Raw genomic sequence first — 25230 nt, forward strand, 5'->3', positions numbered from 1 at the left:
CCCCCCTGGCTTGCAGCGGTTTCCATTATATGCAGGGTTTGCAGTTTGGTTCAATGGCTCTAAGCACCCCACCATACACATTGTTCCAGCCCCTCTGCAAAACTCTGAGGTCTCTTCCCCCACCCTACAAACCCTGGTGCTGTTTCCTCCAGGAATTCTCTCTCTGTGGCATGTGACTCTCATATTCCCTACACAGGGAAAGCTCTGGGGTCAGATAATTCTGGTGGCCGGAAAAGTCTTCAGCGAGGGATAGTGACAGATACATCTCTCTGCATCAGACATGGTTTGGTTCAGCAGCAGCTGGTCTGGAAATTAGTTCCCTGTGAAAAACTTCATTTTTGTCAACATGTGACTTTGAAAAATATGGGGGAAATTATTGAAACCACCCCCCACCCCAATAATTGTTTTTCAGCCAACAAAAAACAAACACTTTCCATTTATAACCAAACGATTTCACCTGCACATCCCTCCCCCCCAAAAAATATTGAAAAAGATAACTTGGAAGATAATGTCCATTTTGTCAACTCTTGATGGAAAATGTACAACTAGCTGTAGTTATAATCTGTGTGCAGCAGATGGCGCCCTTCAGCCCGCAGCAGAGCCCTCTACATGGAAAGTTGTACTCAGCATAAAGAACAGCTTCCTTTGCTGTCTCCTGCACTTTCTCTCCTTTCTTCATTGTACACTAGAAAAAGAAATTGAACAGGCTGCAAATTGCAGGCCTGACAGTAAAACTATTTGGCTGGGGGGCTGTTGCTGCCCTGCCACCCCTGAGCACTGTGGTGATAATAAATAATTAATACTACCTAGCTCTTCTCATCAATCAGTCCACAAAGGAGGCGACTCGTTATTCCCATTTTACAGACCTGCATTGTACATCCCCTTAGTTCTCAGCACTCACAGCAGCTTACATGGGGTTATCACATTCCTAATAAAAACAGCCAAGTTGGAAGTGAAATGGGTGATGTTGAATTCAGAGCCCCTGGCGCTCTGAGCACCCACCAGTCCCATTGACCTAGCAAATCAGACATCCCCTGTCTGGATTAGGAGGAGGCACATGAGGTAGGAGTGATGCTAACACGGTTTATTAGGTGTGTTACGGGAGGGCCTTGGACCCCACGCATGGAGCAGGACTCCCGTGTGCTGGGGGCTATACAAAAGATTCTTGTATACAAAACAGATTAATAACCTCTGATGTACAGACACCTAGGGCCCAAGCCTGTATTCCTGGTGAAGGCCTGGGGCTGGATTCTCCAGTCATGTGCCCTGGCATAAATCTGAGCTGCTAAGGCAGGGCCTGCCCCTAGAGACCCATTGTGCTAGGCGCGGGACAAGCACAGAGTGAGAGCGAGCTCCAGAGGCAGGCTGGGGTGGTGTCTCACTCTTCTGTGTAGCAGGGCCCCATCGCACTGCGCCTGACACAATCCCTGCTCTGCAGAGCTTGAAGTCTAAAGAGGCAAGACAGAAACCAAGGCCCAGATCAGAGGCAGAGCTGGGAATTGAACCCAGGTGTCCTGGCTCTGCCCAGTGCCAAGCCGTTAAACACAGGCTCCCTCTGAGAGGCCCCTGGAGTGGAGCTAGGTTCTAATTCTGGCTGGGGCATGGGCAGCAGTTGTCAAGGTTCAAGTGCCAGCATGAAGGATTTGAGTCGGATCCTTCTCCTGGAGCAAGAATATCTTGCAGACAAGTCTGTCACCTTTGTTCCCGTTGGAGTTTGAGGGTAAAAGCGACCAGTGGGCTGTGCCTTGCCAAGCCCCGACTCTGAGAGCTCGGAGAGCCACCTCGTCAAAGGGACGATGTTTAGCATACGCAATAGCTGGGATGGATATGAAGGTGCCAGCCACTTCCTGCATCCCTTAGCTTGGTTGGGGTGGGGAGGATGCACAGTTGGGCGGCTCTGTGCACATGTTAAATAGCCAGGCAGCTGCTGTAGCCCAGGGGGCCGATACGCTCTTCCTCTGCATTTCATTGGTGGACAGCGTTCGCCAGAGAGTTTATACGGGCGAGTCCCCAGAAGGCTGGGGATTGGGAGTGGTTGGCAGGTGCCACTGTCGGAGTCACCAAGCAGCACAGTCCATCGGCCTGCCTGTACACAGGTGGGACCCCCTAATGTGCTGCGGCCTTCAGAGGGTCAATCTGCCTCTGTCTCTTCAAGGTGGAGTGAGGCCGTCTGGAAAGCTGGGGCCCATTGTTACTCTGGCAGGGGCTAGCATGAGTAGGTGGGACTGGATGGCGAATGCTGAGGTTTCCCCCCACACTTAATCACTCACGGGGCGGAGAGGGTCCTGCTCAGCCAGGGGAAGTGGGCTGCGCTTCCCCAGAATCTCCTCCGGCAGCAGGGCCTTCCACGGTGCCGCCATTACATGAGATTGATCACATGTTAGAAACCTCAGCTCCTCCATCTGTAGCGGCTGCCTGGGGAGAGATTTTGCCAAGAAGCTGCTGCACTCCAAGGCCTGGCACCAGCATGCATTGCAACTGCCAGGGGACGCGTACTAGAAAAGGCCATGGCTGGAAGGGAGAGCTCTAGCCAGGGGGACTAGAAAAGTACCTGGGGGCTAGAGCAGGTCAGAGAATGGGCAGGATCAGCTGTGACAAGTTAAAAAAGAAACTGCAAATTTCACCCAAACCTTTTGGGAAAATTTTCAACAGAACAAAACTCCAAACAATTCCGGTTTGGGGGTTTTGGGTCCTCCTCCACCCTGCGTCCCTTCTTCCCCCTTCAAAACAGGAGGGAGGGAATGAAAACACACACACACACACACACACACACACACACACACACACACACACACACACACACACACACACACACACACACACACACACACACACACACACACACACACACACACACACACACACACACACACACACACACACACACACACACACACACACACGTTTGCTGCCAAACATCTAAACTTTTAGTTAAACCAAACACATTTGTTTTTAGATTTAATTTAAAAACGGGGTGACAATGGCTGATGAGGGCAGCAGAGGCCTCCCAGCACCAGCCTTGGCTGAGCACAGGTGAGGGACGGGGGCAGGAAATGGTGGGCCGGGGTCGCTGCTGCACCCTGGACAATGCTGCCCAGGCTGTGCGGCCTAAGGGACATTTCAGGGCCTTGGTCCTAGCGAGAGTCACACACCTGTGGTGCGTGGGCAGGTCAGGCCCCCCAGTGCCCCCTGCTGGCCAGGTGCAGGCCCTCGCCCAGCCCAGCCCAGCCCCGCCTGGGCAGCAGGCTGGGGCAGGGACCCAGGGCTGCTGGTTACTTCTCTACCAGAAATAAGGGCTCCAGTAAGGGGGCCTTGTGCACCCTGGGGCATCTGACACTCCTCAGGCCAGTTTCAGCCCCCACCCCCACCTACCTGCTCCCCTGAGAGGGTCCCAGGGCCCCCAATTATATCCCAGGTAAAACCCCAATCCATGAAACAGAGAAAAGGATCTCTGGGGAGTGTGTGTATGTGGGGGGGGGGATAATCTGAGGGGCCATGATGGGGCAAGGTCCGGGGGGCATAACAAGGGGTCCCAGGGAGCGGGAGGGGGGTTCTGGGCTTTCTCGCTGTTGAGAATTTTCTTCAGTTTTTTTGTGCATGAAAATGTTGGCAAGAAAAACCCTGGAACCGCCCAGCCAGTTCTTGGCACCCCCTTCATCCCCCCCACCCGCTCTTCTTCCCGCCCCCCCCTTCATCCCCCTGCCGCCCCCGCCCCACTTCATCCCCCCACCCCCGCCCCTTTCATCCCCCCGAATTCCCCCCCCGCCTCCATCCCCTGCAGCCCCATGCCCAGCCCCACACCCGCCTTCATCCCCACCCCCAAACTCCCCTTCATCCTCTGCAGCCCCTACGCCCAGCCCCGCCCCACTTCATCCCCTGTACCACCTCTTCTCAGCCCCCACCCTTCATCCCCTGCAGCCCCCATGCCCAGCCCCACCCCCACCCTCATCCCCACCCCCAAACTCCCCCTTCATCCCCTGCAGCCCCCATGCCCAGCCCCACCCCACCCTCATCCCCACCCCCAAACTCCCACCCCTTCATCCCCTGCAGCCCCTATGCCCAGCCCCACCTCTCATCCCCCCCCAAACTCCCCACCCCCTTCATCCCCTGCAGCCCCCATGCCCAGCCCCACCCCACCCTCATCCCCACACGCCTTTCATCCCCACCCCTGTGCCCAGCCCTCACCCCGTTCATCCCCTACACCCCATCGCCCCCGCCTTCATTGCTCAGCCCCCCAGCCCAGGCACCAGGGAGGGGCGGTGCCCCCTACAGCCCCAAAGGGTCCGCAGCCCGCCGCCCTCCTCCAGCCGGGCCTGCGGCTGCTAATTGCGATGAACGGACCGTGCGGATTAATGTGTCTGCGCCTTAAACACCCCGAAGCCAAGACTGGGGACGCGTCCCTGGGCGCCCCTGACTCCCCTTGCGGGGCTGCCCCGGTCCCCCCGCCCTCCCCCTCCCCCACAGGAGAGGGGACCCTGGACCCGCTGCGGGGTCGGTTCGGGATCCGGTTTGGGGCAGTTAATGCGAGGGGTGTAGATTCGGTTTGGGGCAGGTAATGCGGGGGTGAGTTTAGATCCCGTGTGGGGCAGTAAATGCGGGGGGAGGGGGAGTGTAGGTTCGGTTTGGGGCAGGTAATGGGGGTGAGTTTAGATCCCGTGTGGGGCAGTAAATGCGGGGAGGGGAGTGTAGGTTCGGTTTGGGGCAGTTAATGCGGGGGGGGGGGGGTGAGTGTAGATTCGGTTTGGGGCAGGTAATGCGGGGGTGAGTTTAGATCCCGTGTGGGGCAGGTAATGCGGTGGTGGGGGGTGAGTGTAGATTCGGTTTGGGGCAGTTAATGGGGGGTGAGTTTAGATCCCGTGTGGGGCAGTAAATGCGGGGGGAGGGGGAGTGTAGGTTCGGTTTGGGGCAGGTAATGCGGGGGGAGGGGGGAGTGTAGGTTCGGTTTGGGGCAGGTAATGCGGGGGGAGGGAGAGTGTAGATTCGGTTTGGGACACTTTTTACACGCTTTACCCAGCTTCGGTTTGTTACACAAATCGGATTAACCCGAGCCCAGCGGATCCGGCCTGTAAGGACCGTCGCAAATCGCCCGGCCGCTGTGCCCGGGCCCTGTCCATTCCTGTGGGGGGATCCTGCCCTTTGCCCCGCCAGCAGGTGCGGTGAGAAGCAGTCACGGAGCAGGGCCGTCTGTGCCCTGAGCTGACCGCTCACTGCCCCGCTCCGAGCAGCCCCCGGGGCGCGGTCACGCGTGGGGTCTGTCACAGCCACTCAGACCCCTCGCCCAGGCTGGCCTGTCTCTCCACAGGTGCCGGTGGGCTCAGCCCCAGGCCCCGGCCCGCTCCACTGCCTGTTCGCTGCGGGTGACTCCCCAGGCCGGGATATGGCCCTGTCGCATTATAACGCCTGGCAGGAGCTGGTGCAGTGGCATCGCGGTGACCCCACAATCCGACGGGGACCGCAGCATGGCCCCTGGCCCGGGACTCCCCGCACCTTTCCCCCGGTACTCACAACCAAACGCCTGGTCTGGGCCTGCCCCGGTCTCTATAAACTGACTGCCGGTCCGTATAACCCGATCCCAGGCTTCTCCCGCTGGGCCTGCCCCGGTCTCTATAGACTGACTGCCGGTCCGTATAACCCGACCCCAGGCTTCTCCCGCTGGGCCTGCCCGGGTCTCTATAGACTGACTGCCGGTCCGTATAACCCGACCCCAGGCTTCTCCCGCTGGGCCTGCCCAGGTCTCTATAGACTGACTGCCGGTCCGTATAACCCGACCCCAGGCTTCTCCTGCTGGGCCTGCCCCGTCTCTATAGACTGACTGCCGGTCCGTATAACCCGACCCCAGGCTTCTCCCGCTGGGCCTGCCCCGGTCTCTATAGACTGACTGCCGGTCCGTATAACCCGACCCCAGGCTTCTCCCGCCGGGCCTGCCCGGGTCTCTATAGACTGACTGCCGGTCCGTATAACCCGACCCCAGGTTTCTCCCGCTGGGCCTGCCCCGGTCTCTATAGACTGACTGCCGGTCCGTATAACCCGACCCCAGGCTTCTCCCGCTGGGCCTGCCCGGGTCTCTATAGACTGACTGCCGGTCCGTATAACCCGACCCCAGGCTTCTCCCGCTGGGCCTGCCCGGTCTCTATAGACTGACTGCCGGTCCGTATAACCCGACCCCAGGCTTCTCCCGCTGGGCCTGCCCCGGTCTCTATAGACTGACTGCCGGTCCGTATAACCCGACCCCAGGCTTCTCCCGCTGGGCCTGCCCCGGTCTCTATAGACTGACTGCCGGTCCGTATAACCCGACCCCAGGTTTCTCCCGCTGGGCCTGCCCCGGTCTCTATAGACTGACTGCCGGTCCGTATAACCCGACCCCAGGCTTCTCCCGCCGGGCCTGGCCAGTGCCCCACTTCCACCGCCGACCCTTCACCCTCCTGCCCGCCCCGGAGCGGATCTGCGCTTGGGTCTGCAGCCGGGAACCCCGCTGGCTCCGGCTCGGAGACACCGGGGCTGGCTTCACTTCGAATTGATGCGTGTGATCGACCCCCTCGGGCCGATAGGAAACGCCCCGCCCCGGAACAGCCCTTTAAAAACTCCTCGAATTCGGGTCTCCCTATTGCCCCCTGCGGAGCCCGGGCTCCGGGGGCTGCAGAGGCGGGTGGGCGAGGCTCGCCGGGGACCCAGGCGCTGGCCTCTGAAGCTCGCTCGCTCTGGGGGTGGGGGCGAGGCGGACGGGGGCCGGGGGCGCCCCGGTAGCCGGGCACGGACTCGTTGTGTCTGGGAGCAGCAGCGCTACTTTCTCCCCCGGATCCTCCCGGCCTCAGACAATAGGACCCCCCGCCCCCCGTTAGCAGCGGGAGCGGCCGGGGAAGTCTCTGGCTCTGGCATCGCAGCCGGCGCTGGCCCAGCCTCCAACCCTGGTAGGTGTCGGGATTTTTGTCTGTTCTCCTCCCCGCGTCGCTGCGCCGGGGGGTGGGTGCACGGGCCGGGGGGCACCCATGGGGCGGGGGTCTCAGCTCAGAGGTACCAACTTATCCCTGGTGAATGGAGACCCTGGGACCCAGCTGCCCTCCTGGCCGGGCTCACCCCCCTCCCCCCAATTTCCCGGGCGCTGCGTGGGCGTCCCTGGCACTTCATGGGGAGTGACAATCCCCCAAGGCTGCAGCCCCCGCCCCGCCCCAGTGGTGAGGGGCGCGCCAGCTCCGTGCTCTGCCCGTCCAGCCCGGGCAGGTTCTGGGCTCTTTGCGGAGCCGGGCGGGGGGAGAGCGGGGTGCTGCCCCGCGGGAGAACCGCGTGTAAATCTGCACGCGCGGGCGGAGCAGCCCCGAACTCCCGGTTCGGGACCCGGACCCGAACCCGCCGCGCAGCCACAGCCCCCGCCAGCAGGCAGCGACCCGCCCCCGTCTGCGGGCAAGTCCCAGAGAAACGAACGCGGCCGAGCCGGGACCGAACCGGGGGGGTCGGCGGCTGAAACCGGGCAGGCTCGTTAGCGCGGGGAGCCCGGCGCTCGCCCCGAAATTACTGCGGCGAAACGCGAACCCCGCGGGCCCGGGAAAGCTCCGCACGAAGGACACCAAAGCGCCGGGGACTGGGGCAACGAACCCGAGGAACGAACGAAATTTCGTTGGTTCCGATTCCGCGGCGCCGGCCCGGCCCCGTTGTCAGGCGAGCGGCGGCTGCGGCACCGAAGGGAAGGACGCGCCGCAGGTGAATGCGGGTCGCGGGAGCGGGGCTGGGGGCCGGGGGGCGGCCGGGGGGCTGCAGGGACTTTACCCGGCCGGGGCCGGCCGGGGCGAGCGGGCTCCGGGGCGCAGGGGCAGAGAATTCGTTGTGGTTCCATCAAAGCGGCTCCGCGGGGCTCGCTGGACCCAGAGGCGCCGGGCGGGTAGCGAACCAGAACCGCGAGCCTCGAGCCGAACCCAGCGAGACCCGGCGGGGGAAGGAGGCGCCTGCGGGGCGCTGCCCGCCCGGGAGCGGGGTGGGTAAAAACCCACCTCGGCTCCGGGGATTAAAGCAACAGGCGGAAACGCGGGGTGGGATTCTCCCCGCCCCGGGGCTGGGGGCCGAGAACCCCACGTCCGAGCCCGTTATCCGCCCCACCTCCGCCCCGGTATCCGCCCCATTACCCACCCCCACGTTTGTCCCATCTTCTCCCCCATTATCCGCCCCATAACGAACCCATCCTGCCCCATAACTTGCCCCTGTAACCTACCCCACCAGCCTGCCCCATCCCGGCCCCATAACCCACCCCAGTGACGATCCGTAGCTCGCCGGGGCTGAGCCGGGGTAACCGCTGGGGGCTCTGCCCCCACACGGCTCGGGAAGCCTGGAGGTCGATAATGGTGGCGGGGGAGGTTCTTCATTGCCCCGACCCAGGTAAAGAGACCAGCGGATTAATTTGTGCGGCGGAGACGGGGCGGACGGACGGACAGGGGGACATGCTGAGCTGTGGGGACAGACAAGAAGATTAGTGGCCGGACAGACGGGGGACAGGAGGAGCTGTGGGGATGGGGGCATGGGGGGGAGACAGACCTGCACAGGCTGGAGTGGGAAGAGTGGCTCTGTTGCAGGACTCCGGGGCTAGGCTCCGCGGTCTCCTCTCCTGGGGCTGTCTCCCCCTCCAGCTCAGCTCCCACCCCGGGAGGTTCCCTCTCCAGCTCAGAGGATCTTCCTTCCCCCCCTGGTTTCCTGACCCCTCCCCAGGCCCAGGGCAACCCCTCCCGGTCCCCATCCCCTGCCGGTACTAACCCATTCCCTCCCCCACCAGGTTCCCCCCAGCCCGGCTGGAGCATGAAGACAGAGGAGGCGCCATCCTGCCTGCAGCAGGCCACCCCGGTGCTGGGCTTCGGTGAGTGTCTGTCTGTCCTGGGGCAGCCGAGAGACAGACCCTCCTCCCCCGGTAGGGAGTGGGCTGGCTGGGTCACACCCCATCACTGCTGACTGTCCGGAGCCCCCTCTCAACCAGAGCTGGAAAACAGAGCCGGGGCTTGTCTACACCGGGGCTGCTGATGGATTCGGTGTTTGTTACTGCTCCAAGCCTGGGGCTGCGGCAGCCCCCTTGTTCCAGCGCCGCTGCTTGTCTACACACAGATTGGGGCTGAGAGAACGACGTGGCTTTGAGTTCACACAGCCGGGCAGTTTGGTGTGAGTCTGGGTGCGGGGCCTGAGCATGAGCATGAATTGAGGGATGCTGCTAAATGGGAGAGGGCTCGGGGCAGGAGAATGAGATGAGGGTTGGAAAACCTGCCGGTGACAGATCTGTGATGGCAGCAGCATGGGGCTGACTAACCCGAGCGGTGTCCGGCCCCGATTGAGTATTACCCCCCAATACAGCCCGTTATTTACGGGGAGTGTTTTACAAATGCCCGTGTCTTGTGCTGGAGGATTTTGTGGTTTGTGAAAATCATGCCATTCCGGTATTTGTTACGGCGTGGGGGAGGGGTAAGGGGCGCCCCAAAATATCCCTGCCGCGGGCCCCAAACGAGCTAATTCTGCCTCTGGATAGACTCCTCTGTGTAGCTGACAAAGAGAAGGTAGAGGGGTGACTTGATCCGAGTCCACGAGTGTCTATTGAAGGGCAGAAATTGGCTAATAGGAAGCTCTTCACTCTGGTGCTAACCAGATCTAATGGCTGGAAGTTGCAGATGAAACCAGGTGCACAGTGAGGCTAATTAACCATTGGAGCAACTTGCCAAGGGTTGTGGGGGACTTTCCGTCAGGGCCATCTCTGAATTAAGGTGGAATTTTTCTATAAGATCGACTCTGTCAAGCCCAGTCACTGGACCTTAAGCAGGAAATAATACAGGAAACTCCTGTGGCCTGTTGCACAGACGGTGAGACCAGATGACCACATCCCTTCTGGCCTTAGAATCTATGAATGAATTTGGTAAGGAATCAGCAAACTTCCATTGCAATGGGACTCTTGAAAGCAGTTTGCCCTTTAAATTAATGCTGCACATTTTTCTGACTGGGACTCATTCGCCATCTCGCCAGTGCCCCCCTCGGAACAGGAACAAGATTTTTAAACTGTCATGTTTTTAAACTCAAACTGCTGCATTTTCTACCCATTAAGTTTAAAGCCTTGCAGTCCGTAGGATCCAAAATGTCAGAGGCTTGTTTACTTCCCGTTTCAAGTCCAGCCCCTTCTGAGGAGGTTGTGACTCTACCAGGGATTAGATATTATACAGACAAGCAGCATTCCCACTTATAAAGAGAACAATCCAACGATGCGAAGGGTATAAGTTATTGCTGGGTGCTTGGCCTTGTGCCTAACAAAACTCCAGGTGTGAATTACTGACCGTGCCTTCAGCCCTCCTGCTCACACGGCCGGTGTCAGTGAATCACAATACAGGCTGGCCCTGGGCAGGGCTCTGTGGCATTCCACATGGCGTAATCCTTGGCAACAGGCTCACTTGGTCTTTTAATAATATAACGTAAAGTGTGTTTTGAACAAGGAGGGGGAACCTCGCAGCATCTGAAGTTTTGTGACTCAGAGCTAGCTCAAGTTCACATACCTTTGTTCTCCATTTTAATATCTGTTCCTACTCCCTCTCCCAAAAGCTACTTAAGTATTAAAGAATCCCCTCGAAACCCCTAACGGGGAAGCTTATGCTTTTTGTAAGGGGTTGCAGTCACCGCAAAACCCAACCACAGAAAGATACACACCAGGGGTTCTCAAACTTCTGTACTGGTGACCCCTTTCACATAGCAAGCCTCTGAGTGTGACCCCCCCCTTATACATTAAAAACACTTTTTTAATGTATTTAACATTTTAAATGCTGGATGCAAAGTGGGTTTGGGGTGGAGGCTGACAGCTCGTGACCCCCCCATATAATAATAATCTTGTGACCCCCTGAGGGGTCCTGAACCCCTGTTACACACCGTACAGCCAATGGGATGAAAACAGAGCTGGTTTGAAATCTTTCATTGAAACTGTTATTGGACAGAAAACTGGGTTTTTTACTAAATGAGATGCTGTCCCCATACATTTTCCTTTCCACAGAAAACTTTTGGTCAAACAAAAACACCAACAGTTTTTGGAGTTTTGATGAAAAGTCAAATATTTCCATGGGAACAAAAAAATCAGCTCCAGACAAAGACCATGGGCCACACTTTCCGAGGAACCCAGCCTGGGAACTTCTGGAGCTGGGCACTCTAGAAAATCTGATCTTTATTTAGGTGCTTTGGTGGGAAATGAACTCTCTTGAAAATCTGTCCCCAGCTGTGGGTACTGAGCCCTTGGGAATCTAACCCTGGCAGTTTTTTTTTAAATGAAAACTTTTCTTTCTCCCCCCTAACTGGGGCATGAACCCTTGGATATATCTTCACTTTAAACTTCTCTAAACCTGAGTTAATTCTGCTCCTAGCGTAGCATGAGTGAGAGCGGTCACACAGCAACCTGACACTGGAACAGTGTGATTGTTAGTGGGTGAGGAGCTGACAGGCCAGCCAATTTGAGTTACAAGTCCTGCCACACACAAGTTAAGGGGGTTTTGTGTGTGGACAGGACTCAAGCGAGGGGCAACTCTTGAGCTAATTCTGCAGTGAAGACAAGCCCCTACTGTCCCCTGTGTCTGAGTCAAGCTTTTAAATCCACAGTGTCTGTCAGTTCCAAGTTAGGCAAAACAAGATCCCCCAGCCCTAGTGACAGGTGAGTGTCGCTAACAGCCTGGCATATGCCCCTCCACAAAACAAGAGGGAATCTCCCCTGACACCCCATCCTGACTCCTGCTGTGCACTAGCACCACAGCCTCACCCTTTCTGCTTTAAATGGACCTTCCTTGTTTGTGTGGGTTTAGACCTGAGCCTGACCCACTCCTGCAGAGTGTTGTCTATGCTATTCCCATTCCCTTAGGTGTCTCTTTTGAATATTTAGGGATAAGCAGCATTGGGCCCTGATTCAACAAAGCATGAAAGCATGTACTTAATTTTAGGCACCTGCATGAATCCATCCCTATTCAGCAATATAGTTATGCACATGCTTAACTTTTTGGCACATGCTCAGGTCTCACGGAAGTCAAATGGAACTTGAGCATATGCCTACATTAAGCAGGCGCTTTAGAGCTGCTGAATTGAGGCCTTAATGCTTCTCGGTGTGCATAGTGCAGTTTCACTGCGCTCTTGCAATTGGTCTGGTACTGAAGTGCTGCAGCTCCATCCTACATGACTGGCAGTAGCAGATCCAGCAGCTCACAGGCAAGGGTAGCTGAACAGAGAGCTTTGTGGCTGCATTTCATTTGTTTTTCTTCTAAAGGGGCATCAGGTCCTCTCTTCCGAGCTGGTGGAGTGTTTTGAATAAGAAAAAGGTGTCTTCAAGCTAGACAAACACAAAGCAAACAATTTTAAAGGTTTAAAAAAACCTGATTTGATCATTCAAAAAATGAGCTCCTCTCCCCAAATCATAGCCCCCGCCCCACATGCTTTCCAGCTGCTCGGGCTCAGCCATTGCAACCTGGAGTGAATGTGTCCTGACTGAATTTACTCACTTGTGATGACAGTGCTGGCAGGCCCCATGCAGTTCAGGGGCGTGCTAGCAACAATGAGTTGGAGGGGGAGGGACCATTATTAATTAACTGGATTACAGCAGCAGCCCCCACTGTGTTCTAGACTCCTTCCATACAGCATGGGCCCTGGCTCTGAGAGTTTATACTCTCACGTCCCAGTCATGTAATGCCAGGGTGCCAGTGCTTAATCTGTGCCAGGGCTGAGCCCCGGCACCTCCAGGCTTAGCAGTTCTGGGTTTGCTGTGTCTGTTATGGATGTAAAAGGTTGTTTGAGCCCCAGCACATCTTTCATTACAAATTATGCACTGCAGGGGTCTGCTCGCATAGTGCTTAGTGCAGCCTCAGAGACAGTGAGTTCAGGCAACAGAGGTCATGGGACAAACCACACAATCATTCTGCACTGCCATGTGCTAGAGCCATTATTAAGTGGCTAAGTTCTTACAGGCTTTACGGTAGAACTGGGTGACCTTTATAGAGAATCATTTTCATGATGGGTATTACGGTAGTGCTGAAAGGTCCCAGCTGAGATTGAGAGTCCATGTGCTGGGGGCGGCACAGGCAGGAAAGCCCCCGCTATACACAAAAGTGCTGCTTTATCTATCCTGGATTAGCTGAAGCAGCACAACCCCCCTGCTGGATGCAGTTATAACAATATAAATGTGCGTACCCAGGTGTAGCCGGGTATCGGTTCTTACACCTGTCTCATCACTGTGGTATCTGATCGCTTTCCCATAGTGGCTTAAGCAATGCGACTAACAACTGTCACTTCTTTGGTCTTTTATCCTCTTCCCTGGCAAAATGAGCACACTGACACACATTATTTTGGGAGCATAGGTGCTGGAACTAGGGGTGTGGGGGGTGCTGCAGTACCCCCTCACTTGAAGTGGTTTCCATTATATACAAGTTTACAGTTTGGTTCAATGGCTCTCAGCACCCCCACTATAAAAATTGTTCCAGCCCCCCTGCTCTGAAGGGTATGTTTACACCCCACATACCCCTGTATTGCTATGTGTTTATTAGACAACCGCCTTGCACTGTTCCTCTAAGGGGAGGGGAGGAAGCTATCCTGGTACAACTGTGTTCAGACAAGGAGTTGCATTGGTATGACTCTATCAGTAAGGAGTCACACCCCTAACTGGCACAAATAGTGTGTGTGGAGCAGACCTTGGTAAGAAAGAGTCCCATCTCCAAAGTGCCTATGGGCTGAATAGACAAAACCAAAACCAGCTGGGAGGGGAACTATCTTGTCACTGTTCACCACAGGGAATAGAACCTAGATCTCATGAGTCCTAGTCTAGTGCTCACCTTACTAAGCCACACTGCCTCATTACTCTGGGGGCAAGATGTTTCCCTTTAGATGCTGGGGAGAGGGCTAATAGGTTTTGTTCCCTCCAGCTGGCCCCATCCTCTGACTTGCAAGCCCCTCCCCCCAGTGTTTAGTTCAGAATATGTTTGAATCTGAAAGCTGTCTATGGCTTGGTGTAGTTCTGAATGTCCATGGCTGCTGGCAGAGCAGCACTCGGGTAGCCCTGCTCAGGAATGAATCATAGAGGCAGCAGTTCAGCTGGGGGAGCTGGCTCAGGTCCTAGTGAGCCTGAATGGAAAATCTAGCAGGGGCTGGAAAGTGCAGGGAGTAGCCACCTTCACTCATGATGCTCAGTCTCCCAAGGTGCCGACTATGGTAACAAGCCCCGATGAACCCAATTAATGTTACTTACTGCAAATGATTTCTCCTGCTTTTATGCACCAACGATAAGGTGCCCTTGCTGGCTAGTGATGGGCCCGTAGCTTAGCGCTAAAGAGGATCCTAGCAGCTGCCTTTTCTGAGCTGGCTCAGAATGGGGCTGGGCTGAGCTGAGCCCAGGCAAGTGCCTCTGACCATTTTGCTGTTGTATGTGGGTTTGGGACTCATGAAAGACTAGCTACAACTAGCCCTAGAGAAGGCAGGCCCTTCACAAATTGCCCCTCCACAGATTCCAAATGGCTCCACTACTCCAGTCCTGCGCTTCCCACACACAGCTGTTCCACTGTCCCTGAATCGTGACCTACAGTCCCTGTTATTCCAGCCTTGGGCTCCTCCCCCAACTCTTCAGATGCCCCTCACTCCTGACCCACAGCTCTCCTGCTATTCCAGCCCTGGACTTTCCACACGTGCACAGAGCTCTGTAGGGTTGTGCTGCTGAAATGCAATGAATGTTTATCTGTAATCACTTCTAGGCTCCCCTCATGGAGAGTTTGGTGAAAGGAAAGGGGAAAGGATGAAGGAAAAAGCAGAGGCAGTGGGAGGGGCAAGAAATTGGGGTAAGAAGAGCTGGAGGCAGAAGAGAGAGAAACATAAGAGAAAACATAAAGATTAAAGTGGGCGAGAGACCAGAGACAAAACCCAAGCAGAGCAAGCCTGAGTGAGTAACACTTCAGGAGAAACCTGAGGCAGGAGGTATTGCTTCCTAGAACCCTGATTCATGCCCCCAGCAGCAGCAGCAGCATTGGGGCAGTGTTTAAAGTGTATGTGGGAGGAATTCTCCAGGGGGCACAGACTTGGCAAGAATAAATACATACAAATAAATCAAGCCAGGTCACTTAATGGGAAATTGTTGCAAATTAACTAAAGGTGTTAAACTGAAGTGGATTAGCAAAAAAAATGAGGAGTCCTTGTGGCACTTTAGAGACTAACAAATGTATTTGGGCATAAGCTTTCGTGGGCTAGAACCCACTTCATCAGATGTATGAAGTAAAAAATACAATTAAATCCCTGTGTGGATGCTGGTATTCAGAGTTAAAGCGATCTAAACACAATTCACTACACTAACCCAAATTAAGGTCAGTTTAATTCTGCATAACAGCATCCACACAAGGATTCACTGTGGTTTAACTAAGCCACTTCAAATTCACACCATTAGTTAATTTAGATTAATTCCCTGGACGTCTGTGTAGACAAGCCCTCGTCCAAGCTGCTGCTCCCAGGCTATGGTTAGACTTCCCACGCACCCGTTTCCCACACTACTTTAGGCACCGATCGCAGCAGTTCCCAAACTGCTGGACTCCAACATACTGGCAGTAAAAGAGCTCAGGAGGCCGGGGCTGCGTTTCTGTGAGCTGCCACTTTCCCAAACCATCCCAGCACTAATATTCCTCCACCAAATTCAGCGGCTTCCTCTGCTCTTGCTTCCCTCTCCCAGGCCACAAGAATATCTGCTGATCTTCTTCCATATTGGCAAGTATGTGGTTTGGTGAGAGCCTGGTGGGGAGGCAGCTCCTGTTGGCAGAGGTTATTGCTGCTGAATCCTGCTTAAGTAGCGAGATGCAGCAGGAAATGATTGTCTAATGGCAGAGGCTGGGACAGAGCCAAGGCAGAGTCAGGCCATGCAGGGTTAGGGCTCTCCTGGCACCTGCATTCGAATCACGACTACGGTTTGCAGTAACACCGAAGGGCCCCATTGTACAAACAAATAACACAGACCAGGCTGGGCTCCAGAGACTTCCCAGTCTAAGATAGGAAGTAAAATCTGAAAAGCACAGAGCCTGATTCTCCTTTACCCTGCGCCGGGTACTGTGATTTACCCCTGTGCAAGGACATGAATGTAGACAGCTACCACATTGAGAGAGTAACTTTTTACACTCACTCTACGCTGCAGAAAGTGAATGCATGAGGTGCGAGGGGCCAAGGCATCAGGCCTCTGGATTCTAGCCTGGCTCATACGTCATCAGAATTGTTGGTTAGTCCGTTGCTTGGGCAGGCTCTGTCCTCTGTCACACCTGTTGCAGATAACTGAATTGTGACACTCTGCTGAGTGCGAGGCACCTGCACAGGTGTTGCTGAGGGGCTGATTTGGCTCACAGAACCTTTATTATTGGAGGGTGCGTGACCAGGGCTGCCTACTGCCCCCGCTTGCCTCTCAGATCCCCTAGGTAGTGAGTTTTGCAAGGCTGGAAAATCAACACTTCCCTTCTATCTTTGCAGACTGCCTAGAAATCACACAGGCCACTTCCCCCAGCGCTGTGCCCACAGTGCCCCTTTCCAAAGCAGGGCTGCTTTGTGTCCCCAGATGAGAGGGGCACAGAGCATCTCTGAGGAGGGAATTTTATGGCCTTTCTTTGTTGGACACTCCAGTTCTCTCATGACTGCGACATCCCTAGTGCTCGCATGGGGTAAAACTCACCCTGACCAGGCCCAGCGGGAAGCCTAGAGACCTGCGTGCCCCCCCACGCCACGCAGGCCCCAACAGACCCCTTGCCCTTGGACAGGCCCACCCTCAGGCCTGTCTCACCCCGGCAGGCCCCAGCACAAGGCCCTAACCCCACCCCTACCCCTGGGCAGGGCTCAGCATGAGGCCTAGGCCCTACTTAAGCCCCCTATGTGACTAGCTGGCACCTCTCGCACCCCCGCAGGGGGCTCTGGGTGAGCTCTGCCCAAAGGAAGATAAAAGAACAAGGGGCTGGTGAAGGGAGAGGACAAATGAAGGGTTTAAGAAACCGGAGCAGCTCAGCATGATGGCTGTGGAGATAGTGCACTCGGCTAAGGTACCTAGTACCTGCCTGGCTCGGCCTAGTGCCCAGATCCAATGCTCCAGACAGCGTATTTATTACCCACGTGCACTCCTCTATCTTGGAGTTATTGCAGGGAAGCCTTTGAAGGGTAGCCATAGATTTATGTGATGATAACGTCCAGGGAAAAAATCCCAAGTCTCTAGAGCTCTCGCTATTTTAACTGGTTTAGCACCAGGATCTGGCATACACCCGGGAGGCACAGGCTGGCCATTCAGACCCAAATCTGACCTCCTTCCAAACGCTTATTGTAGATTGTCAAAAGTACTCAGCATCCAACAGCTCCTCTTGAGAGCAGCAGAGCGCATCCACACACACATCCCTGAGCACAACAGAGAGTGCATGTCCTGCACCATTGAGAACTGTGAAGAACAGAGATACACACACACACATCCATTGCTACTGAAAACAGTAGGAGCTGCTGGGAGCAGATCACTTTGGAAAACCTTGCTGATGGTGCAAGTGACACTCGGGCCATGTTTTCAGCCCCCAGTGTGCTGATATCATGTGAATATCAAGTCCTGAGTGTAGGTGCTGGGCACTCTACAAGATCTAGCTATTAGAGTCCAGAGGGGATGGTCTCCTGCATTCTGTAGTTTTCTTTAGTGATGGATTTGGAGGGGGGTGGGGGGGGAGAGGATTTTTTAAAATGTACTACTTGAAAATTAGAAACCAATCCTGAAGATGCCATATATTTTTGTGGGAAAAACATTTTTATTTATTTATAAGATTGTAAAAATATGTGGCCAATACAATGTTTCTCTCTTTCTCTGGGTGCATGTACAACAATTAACGCTAGTAACACATGGCTTTAAAAACCAATTTAGCACAAACATGAGGCCTAGGCCTTGGGCCGGGTCTCCTCCCCCGGGGTGAATTCCACCTTAGCAGCACACATCCCCAGTTGGAAACCAGTCCTCCTTCCTGAGACTCATTTGCCTTTTTCTCTGTTGCCAGGGTCGGACTCCAAAATGCGGGAGGTTTGTGCCGGCTGCGACACGCCCATCTCTGACCGGTTCCTCCTGCGAGTCAATGAGCGCTCTTGGCACGAAGGTTGCGTGAAGTGTGCTGCCTGCCTGCAGCCGCTGTCGGGCACCTGCTACTGTCGCAACCGGCAGCTATACTGCAAGCACGACTACGAAAAGTAAGTGCCTCTGGCTTTGAGTTTTGGTTCTCCTCACGTCGCAAGCGCTGGCTATTGTGATTGAGGCTGCCATTAAGGGGGAAGGCAAGCAGAGAGAACAGGTGTGAGATGGATTCCTGGAGATGGACTGTGAAGAAGAGATGACTGGAATGATATGCAGCAGGGGATAGGAAGTATAGGGTCAGGTTATGTATATTGCAGTCATATCTAGAGGCCCATTGTTCGGGTGCCGCACAGATCCAGACAACAGAAGCCCTGTTTTACCAAGTAATTGGAGATAATAAAATCGAATGTATCATTACAGCAGGTTCAGTGCATGAGCTGCAGAAAGGAGCACTGCATCACTTTCTGCTTCCCATCAAACCACTGCAAAGCATTTTCCAATGCACTGAAGATATCAGACTGTGAGGGATGTCGACTTTTCACCATGACTTTCCCTATGTCATTTGTTTTCCACAAGGGAAGAATGGTTGGTGTAACTTACTGTTTGTAAGATTGGGGTGCATAAAATCGAGGTTCTGTTGTAGTGAGAGACCGTCCCTTCCCTAAATAGAGTAGAGCTTGTCAAAAAAATTTCCAGTGGGACAATTTTCCATTGGAAAATGCAAATTCAACAAAATTGAAACACTCCATGGCAACATACAGTATCAACTTTGTCAAAATGTTTATAGAAAAACTATCAGAGCACTTCATTTTGATTTGATTTGTTTCTAAAAATAGAATGGCTGAAATGAAGCACTTTGATAAGGTCATTTGGATCTTTCTAAAACGTTTCCAAAATGGAAATTTTTCTCAGTAAATTTTGAAATCTTGATGTTTTGTTCCAATTTAGGATGAAAGGCAATTTTAAAATGTCAGAATTTCCTGAGGAATGGAACTTCTGAGTTTTGACCAGCCCTAAGACAGACAAGGTAGGAGGGCAACAGAGGCAGGTCATGATTTGACCAGGATCATGGAGCTGGGACTAGATCGCAGGAGTCCCAACTCCCTACAAACTGGACTGATATGCCTGGGCTTACACTGGTGCAACGCCCTGCAATCAGTGGCCATGCACCGGTGCAAATGAAGGCAGAACTTGGCCAGTGCAGCTCTGCTGTAGGCCCGTTGCTGAGTTGCAAATGCAGAGAGAGAGATACGACTGCGTACTAGAGAATATCCTGCACAGTGAGCGGCTGCCTCTCCATGGCTGTCTGCCTGGTTCCAGATTGGAACAGGAGCAGTTTGCATAGAAGTGATAGCATGAGGTTCCAGAGCAACAGAGACCCAGGCCCTGCCTACCTGAGCAGAGACAGCTACTAACAAAGACCTGGAACGTTCTGCAGCTAAGGGGAAAGTTAGGCCTTCCAAAGAGCCAGCAGGGACCAGGGTGCATGCAGCTGGGCCATCCTGCTGGAGCTGAAGTGTATGGAGTTCCCTCGGTTTAAAAGGGAGGGAGCTGCCATGGGGGAGAGCATGTTCTGGTTTGTGGTGCAAAATGGCACAGTTCTATTGACATTTCAGGTGGGCTACTAGATCTGCCTGTCTGCACAGGCTCCTGGTGAGTGCAGTGAGCTTGGAGAGGGCACTGAGCTGTGTTTGTGCTCGGCTTGGCTGGTGGTAGTTGGTTTGTCTCCCCGCTATGGGGGCGAGGGGGTAGAGCCAGCTGGACGGTTACTCATAGACTCTATTTTGAGTGGCTGACAAGGGCTCCGGGAGCACAGAATGGGGCTTCTCTGCTAGGCTGGTTACGGTTTTTTTAAATTTTGTGGATTAAAGTACCAGAGTAGGAACCAATTCGGGCAGGAGCGGTATTGTGTGTAGCTGGAAGCAGAGATGGTATTTTCTGCCAAACGAAAGCCCATTTGTTTTTACAAATGTGGAGTTAAAATGTTACAGGTTCCCTCAAGGAAACACGGGTAGCTGGTGGAACAGCCTTCCCGTCTATCTGCGGGTTACTGCTCATGCTGTGTGTTGCAGTCCCAAATAGCCACTTCTGCATGTTACATCCCCAAACAAATCTGGGGTGAGAGAGACTGTGTGTTTTTGAAATTGAATTTGTACATTTGTAATGGAGGCAGAAGCCCAAACATGGCAATAAGGGATTTGCACTTTGGCCCATCTGCGAACTCCCATATTTTTTGTAGCTCCTTCCCCCAGAGCTCCTGCTCCCACCATTCAGCCCAGAGACACTAGGGGTAGAACCTGAGCTCCATTTAATAGAGATGTTGAAATATTTTACTCTCCTAATATTAACTAAACCTGGAAACCGAAAAGAGGAAAATGCAGACAAAAAAGTGAATAAATTTGGCAATTGGCACCAAGAGGAATCCAGCTATTAGATGGCTCAGAAATGTCTGTAGGGGAGTATTTACCTCCGATCCACCGTTGTCAGCAAGACCCAAACTCTAGAGTTGTTGACAGCCTCTAGAGCAGTGATTCTTAACCTTTACTGCAGCCTGCACCCCTTTGGTTCTCAAAATATGTTCTCCCCCCTGTATCAAAAATCGTTGAAGTAGGTCGGTTCTTTAAACCTAGATATATATTTTGTTTGTATATTACAGTAATCGTTAAAAATGTATAATGTTAATAAATACATAAGTTTGATTAAACAAAGTAGTGGTACTTACGGGCCTGTGCTTAATTTGTGGTTTTCAGTGATTTACCTTCTAAAAAAATCTACCATGTCTTGCACCCCCAGAAAGGGCATCTCGCACCCCCAGGGGGTACGTGCACCCCAGGTTAAGAACCACTGCTCTAGAGATACGTTTGTCCTGTATTTGTACAGTGCCTACCACAGTGATGTCATGGTCCGTGGCTGGAGCACCTAGGCACTACCGTAATACACCTAATAAATAATGTACAGCCCCTAGCACAGTGGGGTCGTGGTCCGTGGATGGGGCTACTAGAAGTTACCACTATATAAATGAACATTACCAATACCTGAATGGCAAAGCTCTTCTTCCTTGTCTTTTAAAAATAGTAACTCAATAGTACATTGAAGCCATCCAGAGGCTTCTGGTGACTTTCCTAACAGAGAAGAAAGATAGTGTTGTGGTGTAAGCACAGGACTGGGAGTCAGGACTCTGGATCCAATTCTTAGCTCTGCCACTGACTTGCTGTGTGACCCCCAGCTGGTGCCTCAGTTTACCCATTTGTAGACTGGAAAGGAGGATCCTGATGTCTTGCCTGGCTCCATTCAGATGAACCGAATTCCTCTATAGCAGGGGTGGTTGGAAAGCAAGGTGGCACCTGCTCTCTCTTCCTCCAGAGAGACCCCTGGGTCCCTGGTGGTCTCTGATGTGATGGTTTCAGGCTGAGCAGGGGTGCCTAGGGGGCCCAAAAAGGGGCTGCCCGCCCGCCGAGGCGGGGGGGGCAGGCGGACCTGCGGCCTGCCCGCAGTCGGCCTGTCCGGGAGGTCCCGAGGATGACCGGATGACGGAGGGGGCGCGGCGGCGGCGGCTCCGCCGCGCCCTCCGCCCCTCCCGCAGCGCATGACGGCAGCAGCTGCCGCTGCCGCGCCCGCTCCGCTCCCCGCGGGGTCCAGGTCCAGCAGCGGACCGACAGCGGACCCTCCCGCTCCGTCATGCCGGGAGAGGTCCGCTGCTCGCTGCCTCTGGGCGCCCCGCGCATGACTGCTTGGGGCGGCCAAAACGCTAGAGCCGCCCCTGAGGCTGAGCTCCAGATTATTAGCAGTTTGTGCATTTAAATTTCTTGAAGTCTGGAAGAACTTTGGGGCTGGGCAGGCTGAGGTGTTGGGAGCTGGCTGGAAAGGAATAGGGTGTGTGAGCATGTGGGGGCACAGCGCGGGGTTATTCCTGAATTGCCAACCAAGAGCAGCACAGAGGTAGGAAGGGGATGCAGGGGACTCTGCTCCTTGCCCTCACACACCGGTCCAGCTGGGACGCAGCCATCTGTAGCCATGTCCACTCTGCAAAAAGACAAGCCCTGAGGTTTTGGGCCCTGTGGACATTGGTAGGGCCCCCTCCTTCCTCAAAGTAGGGCTCCGCTCCAGGGGCTGCCAGCCCTGCACGGTACGAACGGTGTGCTGAGCTCCTGCGCAGGGAGTGCCCCCCCATACATACCAACCCCACCCCAGAATGCTCCTCTCTCCCCATCCCCACATGGACCTCAAATGGCTCTCCACCCTCACATATACCCCAACAACCCTCCACCAGCCCCCACCTATCCTGACAGCCCCCCCCCCACACACATCCCCGCGGCGCTGACGTACATCCCACTCACCTCATCCCCCGATCCCAACATCCCCACTTGCTCCCAATCCCTCAACCCCAACACTCGTCACTCATCCCATAACCCCTACAACTCCCCACCCACCACTTCTGGGACATTCCTGGCCACTCATCAGCACACTCCTCTCCTGTCCCAGTCTAGGGCAGCTCCCCCGGAGCCAGGCTGCCCCTGCAATTGCATGGCTCCACGCCACTCAGGCCAGGCTGCCCTCTCTCGTGACGGGGGCAGGGGAGGCAGCCCGGCCCAAATCTGAGTGAGTGGCTGTTGCGACCTGGCGCATGGGGTTGCACTGCTGCATGGCTGGTTTTTTCCCCTAGAGGTCGGGGCCTCCCCCAAGATGGGGTCCCTGTGAAATTGCACTAAGGGCACAGGGGTTACTCTGGACCTACAACGAGGCGTGCTGTTGCATTACTTTAGCAAGCTCCAAGTTAAATCCTAGAGGATACGGGGTACAGGTAGTTCTAACCCTGATGCTGCTAGTCGAGGCCAGTCCATTACCCACCACCTGGCAGGCACCGTGCATGCAACTTGCAAAATGTATTCTTCTTTTGGGGAAGGGGGAGTGAAAGGCCATTGGTTCTGTTAGGTCCTGGCTCTGGCTCTTGAAGGAGGATGACTTTGGGGAGCTGGTGTATGGGACGATCCCAGTCCGGCTGCCCCTGAAGTCCTCCTTCAACACGTCTGGAACAGCGATAAGCTGGAAGAGCCTGATGGGAGGAGAGGGGCTGCTCATCCCGAACGGGGCTTTGAATGATTAACCAAAGCTGCAGCCTTATGACTCCCCACGCTGGCCAAGTGGCAAAGCTCCATGGAGCGGGTCAGGGGAGATCCTGCAGGAGGTTATCTCCCTGCGCGGAGCACTTTGATCACGGCCATAAGCATCGCAGCTGCTTTGGGCAGACACTCGGCTCTCCCCTCCCTTGCAGCATGGGGGATGATTCAGAGCTTACATGGGTTCCTTATTTCCTGAGGCCAGAGTTGAAATAACCATGGTGCCATTCGGGCAAACTTTAAGAACCCAACCAGTGACCAAAATGCCTTTGAACTCCCCCTCTTTCCTCGGCCACACTGTCAGGACTTGGGGTATCTGTGTAAACCGCAGCTTCTCCTTTGGAATTAGCCTGAACGTACCAGCTGAACCAGGGATCTGTGATGTCAGCTACCTCGCAGCTCGGCCATAGAATCTCAGGGTTGGGAGGGACCTCAGGAGGTATCTAGTCCAACCCCCTGCTCAAAGCAGGACCAATCCCCAGACAGATTTTCACCCCAGATCCCTCAATGGCCCCCTCAAGGATTGAGCTCCCAACCCTGGGTTTAGCGGGCTAATGCTCAAACCACTGAGCTACCCATCAGCTCGAGTCACCATGGCAGCTAGTGATGTCACAAAGACAGGCCTGCAACACCACTGAATGAATCAGCAGGAGAAACAGGCCAAATGCAAGGTGGAGAAGCAGTGGGGTCTGGTGGTTGGAGCAGGGACAGGGCTGAGAGTCAGGACTCCTGGGTTCTCTTCCTGGCTCTGGGCATGGAGTGGGTGCTGGTGGTTAGGGTAGAGGGCGGGCTGGGAGTCAGGACTCCTGGGTTTCTCTTTCCAAACATAGGCCTCCTGTGTGGCTTTGTGCAAATCACATCCCCTCTCTCTGACTGGTTTCCTGGCTGTGCTCTGGGGATAAGAACAGTCCTCTCCTGCACAGCGGCAGGGTGCACTTAGTCTTGGGGCATTTGCGATCCACAGCCGGGGGGAGCATGGTGCTGTTGTGAAAGATGAGAGCGTCTATCTCTGCACAGATAGGTCTCTGGCAGCTGGCGTTGCCGGGAAAAGAAATACAGAGACGGCACATGAGGGTTTGGGGAGGCTGCTGGGAAGGAGACATCATGCTTTGTAAAGTTTCCTGGAGTTTGGCAGCCGCCTTTAAAGATTTTTCTTAACGGTCCAATCTTATCTCCTCCGCACTTCAGAAGAGAGAACACAGCCGCCTCCCTGCCGGTGACGCAGACACTTGGCAGCAAGCAGGGACAGTAATAAAAATACCAGGGCTTGCCCACTTCCCAGGGTTGGTTAGTCGTCAGACACGAGCCAGAAACTGCTGCAGCTGGCCACTCCTCAGTGTAAGGGGACTCAGTTAACATCAGCTTCTCTCAGTTTGTGCCACCCATTCTCCATCACCTCCTCTGCTTTATTTCACAGTTCCCCAGCTCTGCTGGATGCTTCACAGGCTGGTCCTGGCTCGAAAGAGCTTGCAGTGACCCTGACCTTGCACTGGAATCCAGGGAGGGACTTCAGAGGTATTTAGGCCTGATGTTGCCCCTCTGCGCTGGGGTGATATTCACCCGGAGGCCAAGATAGGCTCACAGAGGTGCCTGGACACGGAGGCTGACTTTCCAAAGGGCTGAGCTCCTTGGAAGTTGCTGAGCGCAGTTGTTGTGTTTAGGGCTTTTGAAGCCAGGTGACAGGGGCCCTGTGTAAATTAAGAAAAATGGTGCTTGCTTAAACCACGTTAGCTCAGGGCTTATCTGCACGCACAAGTTGTGCATTTTTAACTGTAGTGGTACCGTTACACTGGAACGACCCGCTCACCCAGTGTGGATGCCATTATACTGGTAAAGTTGCTTCTACTGGTGTAGCTTATTCTTATACCAGAAAGGACGTAAGTTATACAGGTGTGAGGCACCTTTATCATTAGGCTACACCAGGGCCAGCACTTTCAAGGTGTTAATACACCTTTTTTCATCCTCTAGACAGAGCCTGAGTTAGGTGCCTAAATCCGGGGTGTTTTCAAATGCGTGTTTGGGGCACCAAAGTCATAGATGCCTCTGAAA

General features: G+C 54.5%; 1 protein-coding gene across 4 annotated transcripts in view; it reads left to right on the plus strand.

Annotated features, from left to right (window-relative positions):
* The first annotated feature begins 6713 nt into the window (after positions 1-6713).
* Positions 6714-25230, plus strand: part of LOC120390898 (LIM homeobox transcription factor 1-alpha-like) — a 61893-nt gene continuing 43376 nt past the window's right edge. Inside the window, exons 1-3 of one of the 4 annotated variants that reach the window (XM_039513868.1) lie at positions 6714-6908; positions 8756-8836; positions 17994-18180. In XM_039513868.1, coding sequence (XP_039369802.1) covers positions 8779-8836; positions 17994-18180 — 245 coding nt within the window. In that variant the 5' untranslated portion in view covers positions 6714-6908; positions 8756-8778. Of the gene's footprint in view, positions 6909-7527; positions 7696-8755; positions 8837-14790; positions 14894-15556; positions 15710-17993; positions 18181-25230 lie in introns of those variants that run through there. The other 3 variants (XM_039513870.1, XM_039513872.1, XM_039513871.1) reach the window with 3 other exon arrangements.

Source organism: Mauremys reevesii, linkage group 25 (assembly GCF_016161935.1).
Source record: "Mauremys reevesii isolate NIE-2019 linkage group 25, ASM1616193v1, whole genome shotgun sequence".
Classification (NCBI taxonomy): domain Eukaryota; kingdom Metazoa; phylum Chordata; order Testudines; family Geoemydidae; genus Mauremys; species Mauremys reevesii.